Below are 16332 nucleotides of genomic sequence, written 5' to 3'. Positions count from 1 at the left end.
AATAAATTAGAAAACATCGTGACCTCCAACTGTTTATGCTTGTTAGACACATTTGCGGGAGTCTATGCATCACGTCCCGATAAGGCATCCAATCAAACTGTTAAAATAAAAAAAAGTTAATATTTAGTATTTACAATCTACTTAAAAAACTTTTATGGTTAAGGAAAAAATACTTCGGCCTCTCGTAGATTTTGTAGTGTTGTCCGGTGGGCTTTCAGCACGTATGAAGGAGTCTCCCTGTTACTAATGGTATGCTCCGCCCACCTTCAGGATGACAATAATAAGTGCTAGAATATTAATAATTATATTAGTATTACAATGGTACGTAATTACCTTGCTCCATATGGATTTTTCCAATCGATTTGTTGATCGACAATTGTGGGTCTCAATGGTCGAATCCGGGTCCATGCCCATATTTGTCGCAGTGACATTGGGCCGCCAACTGCCTTTGTTTGTGATCTAGTTCCCTTATATAGTTCTCTATACAAAGACGCTAGGGCAGCAGCACCCCAACTCAGTTGCCCACTAACTTCAAAGTCAGTCAAATGAGTTAATAAATGTAATGACGCGTACCCATTATTTGTATCTCCTAATATGTTATTAGTAGCCACTATTAGGCAGACACAACGGGCACACTGCATGCATTATGCATCAGTAGATTCATCGGTTATTAGGTTATCTAATATAAATGTTAGCATAGTATTGAGTTTTAAAAATTGATTTTTATAAGCAGATTGTTGTGTATCAAAACCCAAATAAGTTAGGCACATTTGCCTCCGTTCGTTGTAATCAAACGAACCCTCTTACCCAGTTAAAGCCTCACCCTCAATGGGCAACCCCCATAGAATGTTAACATCCTCCAAGGTGACAGTCGCCTCGCCAAATGGCAGGTAAAATGTGTTCGTTTCGGGCCGCCACCTTTCAACCAGTGCTTCTATCAACGCTCGGTCAACTCTCCTATAACCACAACGTACGATACTGCCCAAATCCAAATTAATGGATAAACCTCAAAACTCTACCCGTTAGAGTAATGTCACCGTCCATAACTCGCTCCCAAAATGAACCATCCCCACGTTTAAATTCCATTGTAGACCTCTCCCCCTCTAGTGGATTGAGGAACAAATTTCTGGCTCGGTGTTCGGCTTCTAGGTATAAGAGACTTTCATCCCTTGGACCCGGGTTGAGATACAAGTTCGTATTCATTTTCTTGGTTGAATTTGGGTGTGGGTTGGGTGAGAGTCTTCAAAGTGTTGGATGAGGTTTGTGAGTTTGAGTGTTGAAGTGTGGGTGTGTGTGGTATTTATATAGAATATAGTAGATTATTATAAATTGTAATTTATTGTTTTTGTTTTTTATTTTCTTGAAGTAAATTATAAGAGTTATTAGTCTAGATTTAAAAGTGTTAGAATTAAACAAACTATAATTAAGCAAACTAGAATTAAACAAACAACTTGATTAAAAACAAATAACAAAACACATAACAACTTTATTAAAAACACATAAAAAAACATAACAACTTTATTAAAACATAGATTACTTCCAATGACAATCGTCATTTGACCACTCGGAATCCGATGAGTGCTATCCAGGATACGGGTCATGTTGGTACTCCGGTTCAACTTCTTTCCCTTCGTTTTCATAAATACTCTTCAGTTAATCTGGGTCTTCTAACAAATTAGGAGTCAATTGGTCAAAAGTTAACTTCGGTGAGGGGGGTTGTGAAAGGAGGGGGGGGTGTACTTTTGCTTCAGGCCGAAGAAGATCACACTTACACTAACAAAACAGATATGTAATTACTCAATTAAAAGAAATATTGTATCAAGAACATAAATATATAAACACTTACACAATATAGGATCCACGTCATGCAAATCATATGGTAGTAAGTAGGAGCACGACATAGGTAACATAACTCCTTGGGTATGACTCTTGTTGGACTGCTAGCATATACAATGTTAGGATCCATTTTAGTCGGTGGTGAATTACCAAGTAGTCATATGTTTATAATATACCAACTAGTGTCACTGATTTATAATACTATGTAAATACTGTATACTAACAATATTATTATTATGTTACCGTCTTCAAAAATAGCCTAATCCGCCATTAGCAACGACGGATTAGGATAAAAAAATTATAGAAACTTAATCCGTCATTACCAATGACGGATTAGGAAAAAATAATTTTTTTATAAAAAACCTAATCCACTATTTAGAATGGCGGATTAGGAAAAATTAATTTAAAAAAAAAAACCTAATCCGCTCACGGGTCATGGCAGCTTAGGAAAAATAATTTTTTTGGTCATCGTCTTCTTCGTAATAGGGTTTCATAAACAGCTCATGGGTCATCTTGTCAGGAGCTCATGGCAGCTTGTAGGGTGCATTCATGGCAGCTCACGAGTCTTAAAGGTTGCATGTGAATTGGTAGTTGCCAGCTTTAATATTTTGTTTGTGTGGACACCATTAAAACCTTTGCATGGCAGCCTTGCATGTGAAGGGGCAGTCTTTAAATGTGAAGGGGGCAGGTTGCAGTGTACATTAAGGAGGGAATCAATGGCACTTTGCAGCTTTGAAGGAATCCAAAGTTTGCAGTTCAATAATAATAAGGGGGTAGAATCCAAAGTTAGGTTGGTTAGGTTAGTGAGGTTAGTTTGGTTGTTTGGTTTCTTAACTAGGTTAACGGGGTTATCCTAATCCGCTATTCTCAATAGCGGACAATAGGTTGCAGGTGATCTATCATTCTCAATAGCAGATCCAAATTCATTTTCCTCCTAATCCGCGATTCTCAATAGTGGATACACCAAAAACCTTTTTTTTTTTTACTTATCTGTTAACCTAATTTTTTTTTTGTAATACACACCCTTTCAAAAAAAAATTCCCATCCTTTCTTTCATCAGGTGACTTCCGACTTCATCTGTATATCTGAGTTGTTAGTTTTTACCTTGCCACTCCAATCAACTTCTCCAAATGTCTGCGTCCGTGTGTTTCCAACCCTAATTGTTCTGTTTCTTTATTGTTGATTGTTTGTTGAAGCAACGCTTTACGATTATATGAAGGCTTTGTGTTTTATGTTTTATTTACGAAGATGCTCATACTTTTTACTGACGATATAGGTTACCTGCAGCATATGTTATTTAGTCACCAGAATTAGTACTAAGTTTTATTGATAGAATGTCAACTCTCAACTTTTTATTAGACGCAGGTTGGTAAATCCCTCTATCGAACCGACTCGAAAACCGAGTTGAAACCAAAACGGTTTTAAACGGACTAAGTACGAACCGGTTTGGAACCGATTGACGGCGTATGTTCGGAACCGGTTAGCGATTTGCTTCCCCGCAACTGCTATCAGTCAACATACGCCAACATCCTAGGTAGACCGACTTCCTTATAACTGCTATCGGTTTGCGATTTTCTTTCCCACAACTGCTATTGGTCAACATATGTGATTTCCTTACCCAACCCGACCCGGTGTCAAACAAAATTGACTTCTACATTTAATTAACGCTTTAGGTTACCTGCAGTGTATTACTCCTCAAAATTAGTAGTCACTTTTGTTTGACAGAATGTAAGTTTCCAACCTCCTGTTACAGGAAGATAGGTAAACCGCTTTACCGAAATGACCCGAGACCGTGACGGTTTTAAAAGGACTATGTAGCAACCTAGCTTTCATCCGGTGCATATTATTCACCCATTAAAATCAGTGGTGAGTTTTTCTAAGAAATCTTTGTTAGAGATAGGTAACTAAATAGCTTTACCATACCAACCCAGCAAGCTACCCGAAACGGAACCGACTTTAAACGGACTACGTACGAACCTAAGTGACCTACAGTGTATATCATTTAGTCACCAAAATTAGTACTTTTTTTTTAATTAGAATGTAACTTCTCAACTTCCTATTAGAGGTTGGTAGGTACACCGCTTTAGTGTTTAAACGGACTAAGCAGGAACCCAGGCTACCTGCTGTCTACATATTTGGTCAACAGAATTTGTACTATGTTTTTTTTTTTGATAGAATGCAAGTTGTCAACTTTTTGTTACAGGTAGTTAAGTAAACCTCTTTACCGACCCCACCCGAATAGGTTCGTAATCGATTTGTGCTTTCCTCAACCAAAACCGCTTTCAGTCAACAGATGTCAACCTCTGGAAGACCTCAAGTCTTGACAACCAACCCCATCTGGTCTCAAACCAACTTACTTTTTACATTTAAAGTGGCCCGTGCAGCTATGGTCTCTGTTAGTGTACCATAAACCGGTTCTAACCTATGCCACTTAGGCTGACCCAGTTCCAAACCAAATTGGTTTTTACATTAAAGCGGTCTGTGCACCTATGGTTTCTATTACTGTAATATTATTTGACGCCGTCTATATTATTTAATCATCAGCATTAGTATGTAAGTAATGTTAATAACGGCAAAATTGTTACAGCTAGGCAAGTAAACCTGCGTACCGAACCAACCCGAGAAACAGCTCAACCACGAACCGGTTTTACTCCGATTACATAGACACCAGTTTGAAGGTGACTAAAAGTGTAGGTTCTGAGCCACTCCAGCTCTAAGTTTTGTTAGCCAACTCGAGCCGACTTTAAACCCAACTACAGCAGTGCGTGCGTCTGTCCTCTCTACTAGTGTAATATTATTTGACCCAAAAGACAGTATTCATTTGTGTTTGTAGTTAATTAATGGACTGCACATTCATCTGCGTTAGTACTATTATTTGACAACAACGGACTAAGTACGACCCAGCTCCGAACCGACTGACAGCGTTGGTTCGGAACTGGTTTTTGATTTTCTCCTCCAGAACTGCTATCGGTCAACATATGTCTGTTGGGTTTCAACGGTGGTCCGAGACAAAAACGGATAAACTATTTGACCCGTTTTATTTAATATTTCGTTTCGATAATAATTAATCCATATTAATTATTAAGCTCATTAACGAAACAATAAAGAAACGCAGCGGAATAAAACATTTAAAACGAACCATGAACCGAAACCCGAACCCGGATCCGATTACAAACGCGTACGAGTACAATAAACGATAAATAATAATCAACCATAGGAGGTTTGTCGATATACCTCGGTTACGAGAACCGGGAAGACACCGAGAGTATACGAGACACGCTAGATCGACACAATCAAAGAGCAAAGAAGTTCCGGCGGCGGCTAGCGGCGGCGGCGGAGCTCCGGCAGGACGTATGGCGGCGGCAGCAAGTGATAATGCTCAGATCTGACAGCTTGTAGAAGACGACGGACAGAAGAGAAACAATCAGCAGCTATTAGCACCAATTTTAAGGTCGCCGGATAAAACTCGCCGGAAAAACGGGATTCTTGGAATCCCAATGAACTCGCCGGAGTATAGGAAGCGGGTGGTGTCGGATTGTGGCTAACAACCTCAGACAGCAGCAGCTCACGAAGTACGGCGATAGATGTGACCGGAGAAGGTTATTCGGTTGCCGGAATGGTCGCCGGAAAATCGAGAGATGAGATCTCGAGTACACCGGAGCTAATAAGGAGCAGCGATGTATGTAATGGTGACCGGAGAACAGTGTTGGTGGCTGGGATTGAAGTGTGGTGGCCGGAATGTCTCGCCGGAAAACCGGGGCTGCCGGAATTCGGCGCCGGATTATGTAAGGCAACTAGGTTTTTTTTAGTTATTGTTAAAAGTTACCAAAAATAGATAATATATATGTATTTATAGGTAATCAACTTAGGGTTTAACAATTAATCAACTTGGGCTTGAGCCCAATTAACAAAGCCTAGTCCACAATCATATCCATATAATTATTTTATGTGTCGGGCCTAATTAACCTTTAAGTAGGCCTTTATCTCGTTACCTCCGGTGTAACTCTGTCCGGGTCACGTTCGGGTCGGTCACGTTGACTTGACCCGAAACGTCCATAAAATCCAACAATGTCAACATCCGAAGCACACCGCTTCTAAGTTTCGACAACCAACACGTCCTGGTTTCAACCAAAATTGGTTTTTAGACTTAAAGTGGTCTGTTCATCTATGGTCTCTATTTGTGTAATATTATTTAATGAAGTCTATATTATTTAGTCATCAAAATTACTACTGCCGTCTTATATTATGTAGTTGTCAACATTTGGTTTCTCCACAAAAACCGGCTTACCGAACCATACCGAAACACAGCTGGAATACAGTCCTGTTTCAACCGGATTACATAGAAACCGGTTCGACATCGATTGCAACCGTATCTTCAGAACCGGTCCACTTATAATTTTTGTTAACCAACCCGAATCGGTTCAAACCAAACTGTTTTTTAGATTTAAAACATCCTCTGCGCCTGTAGTCTCTATTAGTGTCATATTATTTGACAAAAAAGACAGGGTATTAACTTCTGTTTGTAGTTAATTAGTGGATCGCACCAATTTTCTACCACATGATGTTTAGAAGACCAGACCAGATAACTTAATAATGGCAAAATATTATTACCCACATGCCTACCATGTTAACATTATCCCAAAATTATATGAATCAAAATCTCATATTATCCCAACTTATAGCTGCTCTATGAAATACGTTTAAAATACTCAGCAAGGTTACTGTTGGTAAATATTGATGTATTACTTAATTTTTACAGGTGTTCACTTACGTTGGCTATTTCCATTCTGTTCACGGTACACTTCTCAAACTTACGAATTCCTTATTTATTAATATCCTTGTATTTTTTTTTATCTATGTCTTTTACCTAGCCCAAAGTACAGACCTACTGTAAAATGGATTTGTTTACAAAGTTAAGTCAAAGACTACTGTTTGTTGAAAGGATTTGTGTTGTATACATTTAGTAGCTATAAATCGTTGTTGTTTTAATGTTTGTAAGTTACCAACCCTCTAGCCATATATAGATACTAACGAATGTCAACCTTCACGAAAAAGATCCAGAGCAAGCTCCCTTCCTAATTCACGTTTACTAAGTGTTCAATCTTCAGTAGCAGACGATAATGCCGTAATCATAAGAGTGTTGTTATGGGTTTATGTGCAAACAAATTCTCGGTTTCTTTGTTTACTCAGTATCTCTGGTCATCTCTAATTCTCACTTTTGATATTAACATAATGCAAAATCAGTTCAAGCCCACATCCAAACACCCCAAAACAACAAAATTAAAACTAAAGAAACAGCTTAAAACCATAAGCATGATCATCATCTTTCCTCAAAACAACAAGTCAATAACAGTCACATTAGTAAAATGTTGGATACACCATTTTAAAAATTCAATGCAAATTTACATCAAACGTACATTATTAAACAAAGTCGAACTTTTACATCCTCTCCCTATCGGTCGAACTTTTCCATCCTCTCACTTCAACTTCCTCCCATATGAAGAGCTGATAACCCGTACAGACAAGAAAGACCTATTAACAGGTACTTCAAATCACACAAATACATTTACTTATTTCTTCCAAAATACTATCACACTGTCATGTTAATAACGAACAACGGTTACTGTTGATATCACTGAAATCTACATACTAACCTAACATGCAAACATCAGATTACATTGGTTGCCTTGTGGCTGTCGACATTCTGATGAGCCTGAAGAAAAGAATGAAGACTTACCTTGAGCTGAAAAATGACAGGTATTAGCATCAATGTTAAAATAACCTAATATTTTTCAGTTTTATGTTTGGTTTATACTTTTATACCTTTTCTAATATATTGTTTCTTTTAATATGTGGATGATGAGTATATTGCTTATGGGCCTGTAATACGTTTTTGGTTGTTGGTCTCTACTGGACTCCTTTTCTTATTGGGCTTAGCTTGGAGAGGAAGCTTCTTGGTGTCGGTGGCCGCATTCTCTTATGATATAATACTAGGGTTCTTGACAGCAGTGAAAAGCTGAAAACATAAAGCCCTTTCTCTGATATATACGGCTTCTATTCGATCAAATCTGTTTCTACTCTCTCAATTGTTTTGATTATTACATTCTATAGCTATTGTTTTTTAATCTTCTTGTACTTGCAAAGAACAAGCAGTCTAGTTTTATAGTTCTTGAATCTATTTGAAAGCAATAAGAAGAAATTGGTTTATGTTCTTGACATGGTATTAGAGCCAATTAATTGATCTGTATCAGTTGGTTACCTGATGAAGACGACCCTGGTCTCTTTGCAATAATTGATCTCCGCCTTTATGGTGGTGTCTCCGATTGGAATCAGTGGGGTACAAGTCTGGTGATTTATCTTCCGCTGCGTCTCTCCTGTCCTTAGTAATCAGACGTTCCTCTTTGTTGCTGCCAGAAACTGAGTTGTAGGGTTCTTATCGAGAAACCGTAATTTTTCTTCGGGTCAAAGAAGATTGGGGCTTGCTGTGTTGCTATTATTCAAAGGAAGGTTATTTGCTATTTTTTCTTCAATATTGGTGAGTTCTTAAAATCCTGGTGAGATCGTTTCATATCTTTTACTTTTTGTTGGGAAGAGGCCTTGATGCTGCTAGGGTAGTCAGTCCAATTTATCTGTTACTTTGTGCCGTGAGTTAATACTCGATTATCTGTTTTTTATTCTTATTCTTGGTTGGTAAATGAGTGATTCTAGTAGTTCTAGTATTACGAAAATTAGTAAATTAGATGGTAGTGATCCATTGCATCTTCATGCGAGTGATTCTAGCACCTTAACTGTGATAAATATTAAGTTGAAAGGAACAGAGAATTACACGGTTTGGGCAAATGCTATGCTTCTTGCTTTACAAGTTAAAAATAAAATTGGCTTTATCGATAAATCTTGTGAAAGATCAACTAATAATGAGATTCTTGCTAAACAATGAGACAGGTGTAATTCGATGGTCCTTTCATGGATTCTTAATTTTGTTTCTAATGAGTTGTATTTAAGACAAGTGTTTTCTAAATTTGCTTTTGATGTGTGGGAAGAATTAACAGAAACATATGATAAGGTGGACGGGTCAGCCGTGTTTAGTTTATATCAAAAGATAAATTCTGTTAATCAAAATGGTAGTACAGTTTCAGATTATTATCAGAGGCTTAATACTATGTGGAAACAGTTTGATGCTATGGTTCAATTGCCTTCTTGTAGTTGCAATGCTTCTGGAAAATTCAATGACTTTAATCATCTGATAAAACTTATGTAATTTTTGATGGGTCTTGATGATATTTATCAGTCTGTTAGAACTTCCTTGTTAACTAAAGATCCTTTACCCACCATTAAAACTACTTTCTCAATTGTGTCTAGGTAGGAGTCTCATAGAAATTCTAGTGGGACTTCAAAAAATCAAACCCAAAATATGGGTTTCTTTTCTAAAACTAATCATTCTTATGATTCAAAAAAGAAATTCAACAGGGGGCCTAACCCTAACCTTAAGTGCACTCATTGCAATAAGGTTGGGCACACTGTTGAAAGATGTTTTGAAATTGTTGGATACCCCCAAGGACCAAGAACCAGAGGGGGTCAACCTCATAATCAATCTAATAAACCTGTTGTGTCTAATAATGCTGTTCAACATAAGTCTGATCCATCAGGTTGTAGTTCTGGGACTTTTCTTACTCCTGATCAGGTGTCCAAATTGTTAAACCTGTTAAATGAGAAAACTGGAGAAGGAACTTCTGGTCCTCATGTAGGAGGTAAACCTCTTGGTTCCTTTTCTGCTAGTAGTTTCAGTGCTGGAGTTTTCTGTTTTGCTAGTACTTTCCATCCCTATGTAACTTTGGATGGATTGTTGACTCAGGTACCAACCAACACATGGTAAACTCTGATAAAAATGTGTTTGATCAAGTAGATGTGTCTAAATTTAATGTAACTGTTAAACATCCTAATGGTTCAAATGCGACCGTGTCTAAAATTAGTAGTATAAAGTTGAGTGAAATTGTTATTTTAACCGACGTGCTTGTGGTTCCTGAGTATCATGTGACTTTATTGTCTGTTCATAAGCTTGCTAAGGATAGTAAGATTAAAGTTATCTTTGATGAAAATAATTGTTATCTTTAGGATTTACTCACAAGGAGCATCCTGGTGACTGGTAATCAAGTTGATGGTCTCTATTTTTGTGGTGATGGGTCTAGTTCTTTTAAGGTGTGCTTAAGTAATTTTGATACTTTAAATATGTGGCATACTAGGTTAGGGCATCCTTCTGATAATGTTCTAAATGTCTTACAAACTAATCTGAAGTTTAATTTTCAGAAAAATGATTATCTTTGTGAAACTTGTCACATGGCTAAACAACACAGAGATCCTTTTCCTTTGAGCGATCATCAGTCTAAACATTTAGGTGATCTTATACATGTGGATGTATGGGGTCCTTATAGAGTTAAAAGTAAGGAAGGTTATAGATTTTTTCTAACTATTGTTGATGACTATACAAGAGCTGTTTGGATTTTTTTAATGAAAAATAAAGATGAAGTTTTCTTTAATATTGAGACATTTTTCAATTTGTTAAAAACTCAGTTTGATAAAACAGTTAAGATTATCAGAAGTGATAATGGATCTGAATTTGTTAATAGTCAAGTTCAGACTTTTTTTAGAGATAAGGGTGTGATTCATCATACCTCGTGTACATATACTACACAACAAAATGGTGTTGAGAGACAACATAGGCATTTACTAAATGTTGCTAGATCACTTTTGTTTCAAGGGAATGTACCCCTAACTTTTTGGTTTGAATGTGTTCTAACTGCTGCATATCTTATTAACAGGACACCATCCTCTGTGTTAGAAGGTAAAGCCCCCTATGAGTGTCTTTTTGGTTTTAAACCCTCGGTGTTACATTTAAGGAACTTTGGTTGCTTATGTTTTAGTACTATTTTAAATGGTCATAATAAGTTTGATAGTAGGTCCGAGAAATGTGTTTTCATAGGTTATTCTAATAAAAAAAGGGCTATAAGTTGTGGAGTTTAGATAATAAAAAAGTTATTTTTTCAAGAGATGTGAAGTTTTATGAAAATATTTTTCCTTTTAAAAGTGATGACTCTCGAAAATTTTTTGAAAATCATGAATCCTCGTATGTAAACAATTTAAATTTTTTTGATTTGTACGATGAAGATGCTTCCAAAAGTTCCTTAAATGATGTAAATCCTGATGATGATGTGGGGGTGCACATTGATCACTCTAGTGAAGATCAGCAGCCTAGTAGCAACTCCAGGGGCTTCAGATGAAACTAATGTTTCATAATTTGGTAGCTCTAGAGATGGCACTAGTGAGGTAGATCCACATAGAGTTGAAAGTGAGAATGTCAGCTCTTCTGAGGGTATTCCTATTCAACCTCCTCTTAAAAAATCTTTTAGGAGTTCTGCTTTACCTAAAAAAACTTAGTGATTTAGTTGTTGAAGGAAAAGTAAAATATGGTTTTGAAAAAGTGGTTAATTACTCTAATTTATCTGTTGAGAAATTTTCTTTTGTGTCTAGTCTCAACAAAATAGTTGAGCCTAGAAGTTACTATGAAGCCTCAAAGGATTCTAATTGGGTAATGCCATGAATGATGAAATGAATGCCCTTTATACAAATAACACTTGGGAACTTGTTGAGTTGCCTAATGACAAAAAAGCTATAGGTTGTAAATGAGTTTATAAAATAAAATATAAATCCAATGGTGAAATTGATCGATATAAGGCCTGTTTAGTAGCTAAGGGTTACAACCAGAGAGAAGGAGTTGACTTTGATGAGACATTCTCTCCGGTTGTTAAAATGGTTATTGTTAGGTGTGTTATAAGCTTGGCTGTTGAAAATAATTGGTCTTTGTTTCAATTAGATGTCAACAATGCTTTTTTGTATGGTGAATTACATGAAGATGTCTATATGCAATTACTTGATGGATATTTCTCAAAAGATGATACTCGTGTGTGTAAACTTGTTAAGTCTTTATACGGCTTAAAGCAAGCACCATGGATGTGGAATGCTAAACTTGTTTCTGCTCTGTTAAAAATGGGATTTATCCAGTCTATGTGTGACTATTCTTTGTTTATTAAGTCTGAAAAATCTGTGATTGTTATTTTACTTGTTTATGTTGATGATATTGTAGTGACTGGAAACGATGCTACTGCTATTGATGAAGTTAAACACATGTTAAAAATGAATTTTTTGATTAAAGATTTGGGTCTACTTAAATGTTTTTTTGGGTATTGAAGTTGTTAAGTCAGACCAAGGAATTTGTTTGTCTCAAAGAAAATATTGTATGGAGTTGTTAACTGAGTATGGCATGAGTGCATGCAAACCGGCTAACACTCCTATAGAACAAAATTACGTTGTCATGAACATGTGTGATAAAGATAAGTCTTTTTTAACAAATATTACTGGGTATCAAAAATTAATTGGGAAATTAATATACCTATCCCATACAGACCTGATATTAGCTATGCTGTTCAGTTCGTAAGTCAATATATGCATAAACCGTCCAATGCTTATTTATAAATTGCTTTAAGATTGTTAAGATACTTAAAAGAAAGCTCCTAGTTTGGGAGTTTTATTCAAAAAGGGGGCATCTTTTAACATCTCCGGGTACTCTGATTTGGACTGGGCTAAGTGCCTAGATACTCGACGGTCTGTAACAGGTTTTTGTGTTTTCCTTGGGGAGTCACTTGTGGCTTGGAAAAGCAAGATGTTGGTAATAAATTTGATGATTTCTCTCGATACTCTTGGGTATATTTCATGAAGTTAAAGGATGAAACGGTTCAGATGGTAATAAATTTGATTACCAAAGTTGAGATTATTATGGGGAAAAGAGTTAAATACATCAGGAGTGACAATGGGACTGAGTTCAAAAACTATCAGATGGAGATCTTCTGCTTACAGAAAGGGATAGAACACCAGTTCAGCGCTCCGTATACTCTGCAACAAAATGGAGTGGCTGAGAGGAAGAACAGAACGTTAATTGAAGGAGCCAGAACCATGCTGGCTGATTCGAAACTTCCTGTGGTGTTCTGGGCTGAAGCTGTTGCTACAGCCTGTTATATCCTTAATAGAGTGTTAACTGTTAAAAGATTGAATAAAACATGTTATGAACTTATGCATGGGAGAAAGCCTAACTTGAGTGGTCTCGAACCATTCGGGTCCCCGTGTTCGATATTAAAGACAAATTCTAAATTTGGTGAAATAGCCGACGAAGGTATTTTAGTCGGATATGTTGTTGGGACTCCCAACAGACGAGTCTTTAATACATCGACCAGCAAGGTTGAGATGGTGTGTAACACTGATATCACAAGTTACAAATCACCAAAACCAAGCACGGGACCCGCTGGGGTTTTCGACTATGATAGGCTTTTTAACTCTTTTAACATACCTTACTTGGATTGTGCAGAAGTTGATGAGAGAATAGCTACGAAGATGCTTTACGATGAGGAAGACAATTTTGTGCAATGACCGCAGTATGATGAATGTCAGCCTTCCTCGTCAAATGCTGTCGATACCCCTGCTGCCTCTACAGAAGAGGAATTCTTCAATCCGTTTCACTCTCAACAACAACAATCACCCATTGATGAGCTACCTTCGAACTTGGAAGACAATCTGCAAGTCAGTTCGGTTCCGACTACGAGAGTTCATAAAAATCACCCTTTGGAGAACGTGATAGGTGATCTGTCCGACGGTGTACAAACAAGACAAAGCTTCAATGAGCACACCTGTGTTTATACAAGCATTAAAGATACAGGCATAATTAACGAATGCTTGTACACCTGCTTCATCAGCCAGATTGAACCAAAGAACTATCAAATGGCTCTCAAGGACAGCTCGTGGGTCGAAGCCATGCAAGAAGAGTTAGCCCAGTTCAAGAAGATGGAGGTTTGGAATTTGGTTGCAAAACCGAAAAATGTGCATGCGTTTGGCACAAAATGGGTTTTCAAATGCAAGAGAGATGAAAAAGGGATAATTATCAGGAACAAGGCGAGGCTGGTTGTAAAAGGTTTTAATCAGCAAGAGGGGATCGACTACAATGAAGTGTTTGCTCCTGTGGCGAGATTGGAAGCGATTAGATTGTTTTTGGCATTTGCTGCACACAAGGAGATGAAGGTGTTCCAGTTAGACGTGAAGAGTGCGTTTCTTAACGGTAAAGTCGATGAGGTAGTGTACGTTGAGCAACCTCCGGGTTTTACTGACCCAGACTTTCTTAATCAGGTGTACAAGCTAAGTAAAGCGCTATATGGGCTACATCAGGCCCCTCGTGCCTGGTACTCAACTTTATCCGATTACTTGCTTGAGAATGAATTTGAAAGGGGAAGGATAGATAGTACACTGTTCGTTAAGAGAAATGGAAGAGACTTTCTTCTGGTTCAAGTCTACGTGGATGACATCATCTTTGCTGCATCAAAAGTCGCCATGTGTCAGGAGTTTGAAGCCATCATGAAACAGAGGTTTGAAATGAGTGCTATGGGTGAACTAACTTTCTTTTTAGGATTGCAGGTTGATCAGAAGAAAGATGGGATGTTCATTCATCAGACTAAGTATGTCCAAGACGTTCTCAAACGCTTCAAGATGGAGGACAGCACTCCATTTGATACTACAGTTTGCGTCAACCATAAACTGGGTGCTGATTCAGACAGCGATGCAGACGTGGACCCCACCCAATATCGGGCAATAATAGGTTCTTTAATGTACTTAACTGCTTCTAGACCTGATATTATGTTTGCAGTTTGTCTTTGTGCTCGCTTTCAGGCAAACCCAAAGGAATCTCACTTGAAGGGTGCAAAGAGGATATTGCGGTATCTCAAAGGCAAACCTAAGCTAGGGTTGTGGTACACGAGAGGAGGAGACTTGGAGCTAGTCGCCTACACGGATTCTGATTATGGAGGATGCAATCAGAGTCGGAAGTCAACAACAGGTGGATGTCAGTTTCTTGGAGGCAGATTAGTATCATGGCAGTGCAAGAAGCAGACCTCAGTCGCCATTTCAACCTGTGAAGCAGAATACATGGCAGCATCGAACTGCTGCTCCCAGGTTCTTTGGATTCAACAGCAATTGCGCGATTATGGTCTGAATTTCACTCATACTCCTATTTGCATTGATAACACTGTTGCTATCTCAGTAACTAACAATCCCGTAAAGCATAGCAAAACTAAACATACTGACATCCGTCATCATTTTATACGGGATTGTGCTGAGAAGAAACTGATTGTGCTCGAAAAGGTTGATACGTTAGATAATTTCGCTGACTTGTTTACTAAAGCGTTTGACAAAACTCGTTTTCAAAACCTTGTTGAGCTGAATGGGATGATCAATCCCGAGTAACCGTGTTTTTCGTTTTTGTTAAAAAAAAAAAAACGTCACTATCGCTTAGAATTATGTCGGTTGCCTCAGTTTGAAGGACATATTTTCGGATATGTTTGGTCCTCATTTCTACTTGTAGAATATGAGGATAGCCATTAACCAGATAACTGAAAGTGACCGGGGCTGTTTATGATGTGTTTTTATTCTTTCGCTGAAAATTAGTCGATCATACTTAGTTAGAAGGACACATACTTGTATGTGGTCGGTCCAGCTGATCCATTGGATCTTCAGGATAGCCGTTTACCTGAAAACTTCAATTTGATCGGGGCGATTGAAGTTAAAATTTTTTCGGGAGATGAAATTATTTTTCAAGTCTATTACTTCGTAAGAAGCTCCTTTACTATGTTTAACAGAAAATTGATCCAACCTTGGAAAGTGATAGATATACTGATTCTGTGTGCTTAACTAGTGAAGTTATTAGGCCTAAAAGACTTTAGAACAGTCATTGTATGTCATGGTAGCTTTTTATGGTGCGTAAAAGTAGAAGTGATACTAACTAAATCTACTCGATTTTACGTGGAAACTCCTTAAGAGTTGTGCATGTCTCCATATATATATATCTTTCCGAATGATAGGCAGAAAAGCGATTACCCAGTCATACACGAGCCCGTGAGTGTTCTGATTCCCGTGAAGATAGCGTGTCAAGAAACTGCAGTGATCCAGATTCGGGACTTGCAGTTGTTTACTACTCTGAAGTTGTGTAAATACTTAAAAAAAAAAGAAAAAAAAAGATAATTTTGTGTATGTTATTGAGACATTCTAGAGTTCATAATGTTAATACTTCTCAATCAAGATGTAAGAAAGAGAACGGGAAGAAGAGTCTACAGATCGAAAGAGTACTTACTATTTAATCAGACACTACGGGTCGAGGCAACTCGGGGTGACTTGGGGAAAGCCAAATATGCTTTGAGAATAGATAGGAGGCATCATAATCTCTGAGTTGTTGCCCATTTAAGTTTTGAGCTTAATTGAACCTAACCCGTATCACAGAAACGATAAAAACCATTTTAAGTTATTTACCTGCTTACAACCTGTTTCTTTATGTCATAATACAGCTGAACATGGATCTGTGTCACAGTCACGTAATTAGTATGATTCCTGTTCGGATCTTTTCTAAAACAT

General features: G+C 37.6%; 1 protein-coding gene across 1 annotated transcript; it reads left to right on the top strand.

The window, feature by feature from the left end:
* The first annotated feature begins 8788 nt into the window (after positions 1 to 8788).
* On the top strand, positions 8789 to 11111 carry LOC143569831 (uncharacterized). The gene is made up of 8 exons (XM_077055647.1): positions 8789 to 9019; positions 9125 to 9195; positions 9304 to 9584; positions 9689 to 9904; positions 9949 to 9979; positions 10077 to 10282; positions 10418 to 10675; positions 10999 to 11111. The coding sequence occupies exons 1-8, from the start codon at positions 8789 to 8791 to the stop codon at positions 11109 to 11111; spliced, it is 1407 nt and encodes a 468-aa protein (XP_076911762.1).
* Positions 11112 to 16332: the final 5221 nt, after the last annotated feature.

The sequence above is a fragment of the Bidens hawaiensis genome, unplaced genomic scaffold, assembly GCF_021521415.1.
Source record: "Bidens hawaiensis isolate Kalapana, Puna unplaced genomic scaffold, B.hawaiensis_p1.1 tig00001269_1, whole genome shotgun sequence".
NCBI classification, from domain to species: domain Eukaryota; kingdom Viridiplantae; phylum Streptophyta; class Magnoliopsida; order Asterales; family Asteraceae; genus Bidens; species Bidens hawaiensis.
The sequence above is the reverse complement of the archived record's forward strand: the minus strand, read 5'-3'. Positions and strand labels throughout refer to the sequence as shown.

Coding starts and splice junctions, on each gene's coding strand:
- LOC143569831 (XM_077055647.1), top strand. CDS start 8,789: ATGGTCCTTTCATGGATTCTTAATTTTGTTTCTAATGAGTTGTATTTA. Junction 9,980..10,076: donor AAGGAGCATCCTGGTGACTG/GTAATCAAGTTG, acceptor GTGGCATACTAG/GTTAGGGCATCCTTCTGATA. Junction 10,676..10,998: donor ACCATCCTCTGTGTTAGAAG/GTAAAGCCCCCT, acceptor TGTACGATGAAG/ATGCTTCCAAAAGTTCCTTA.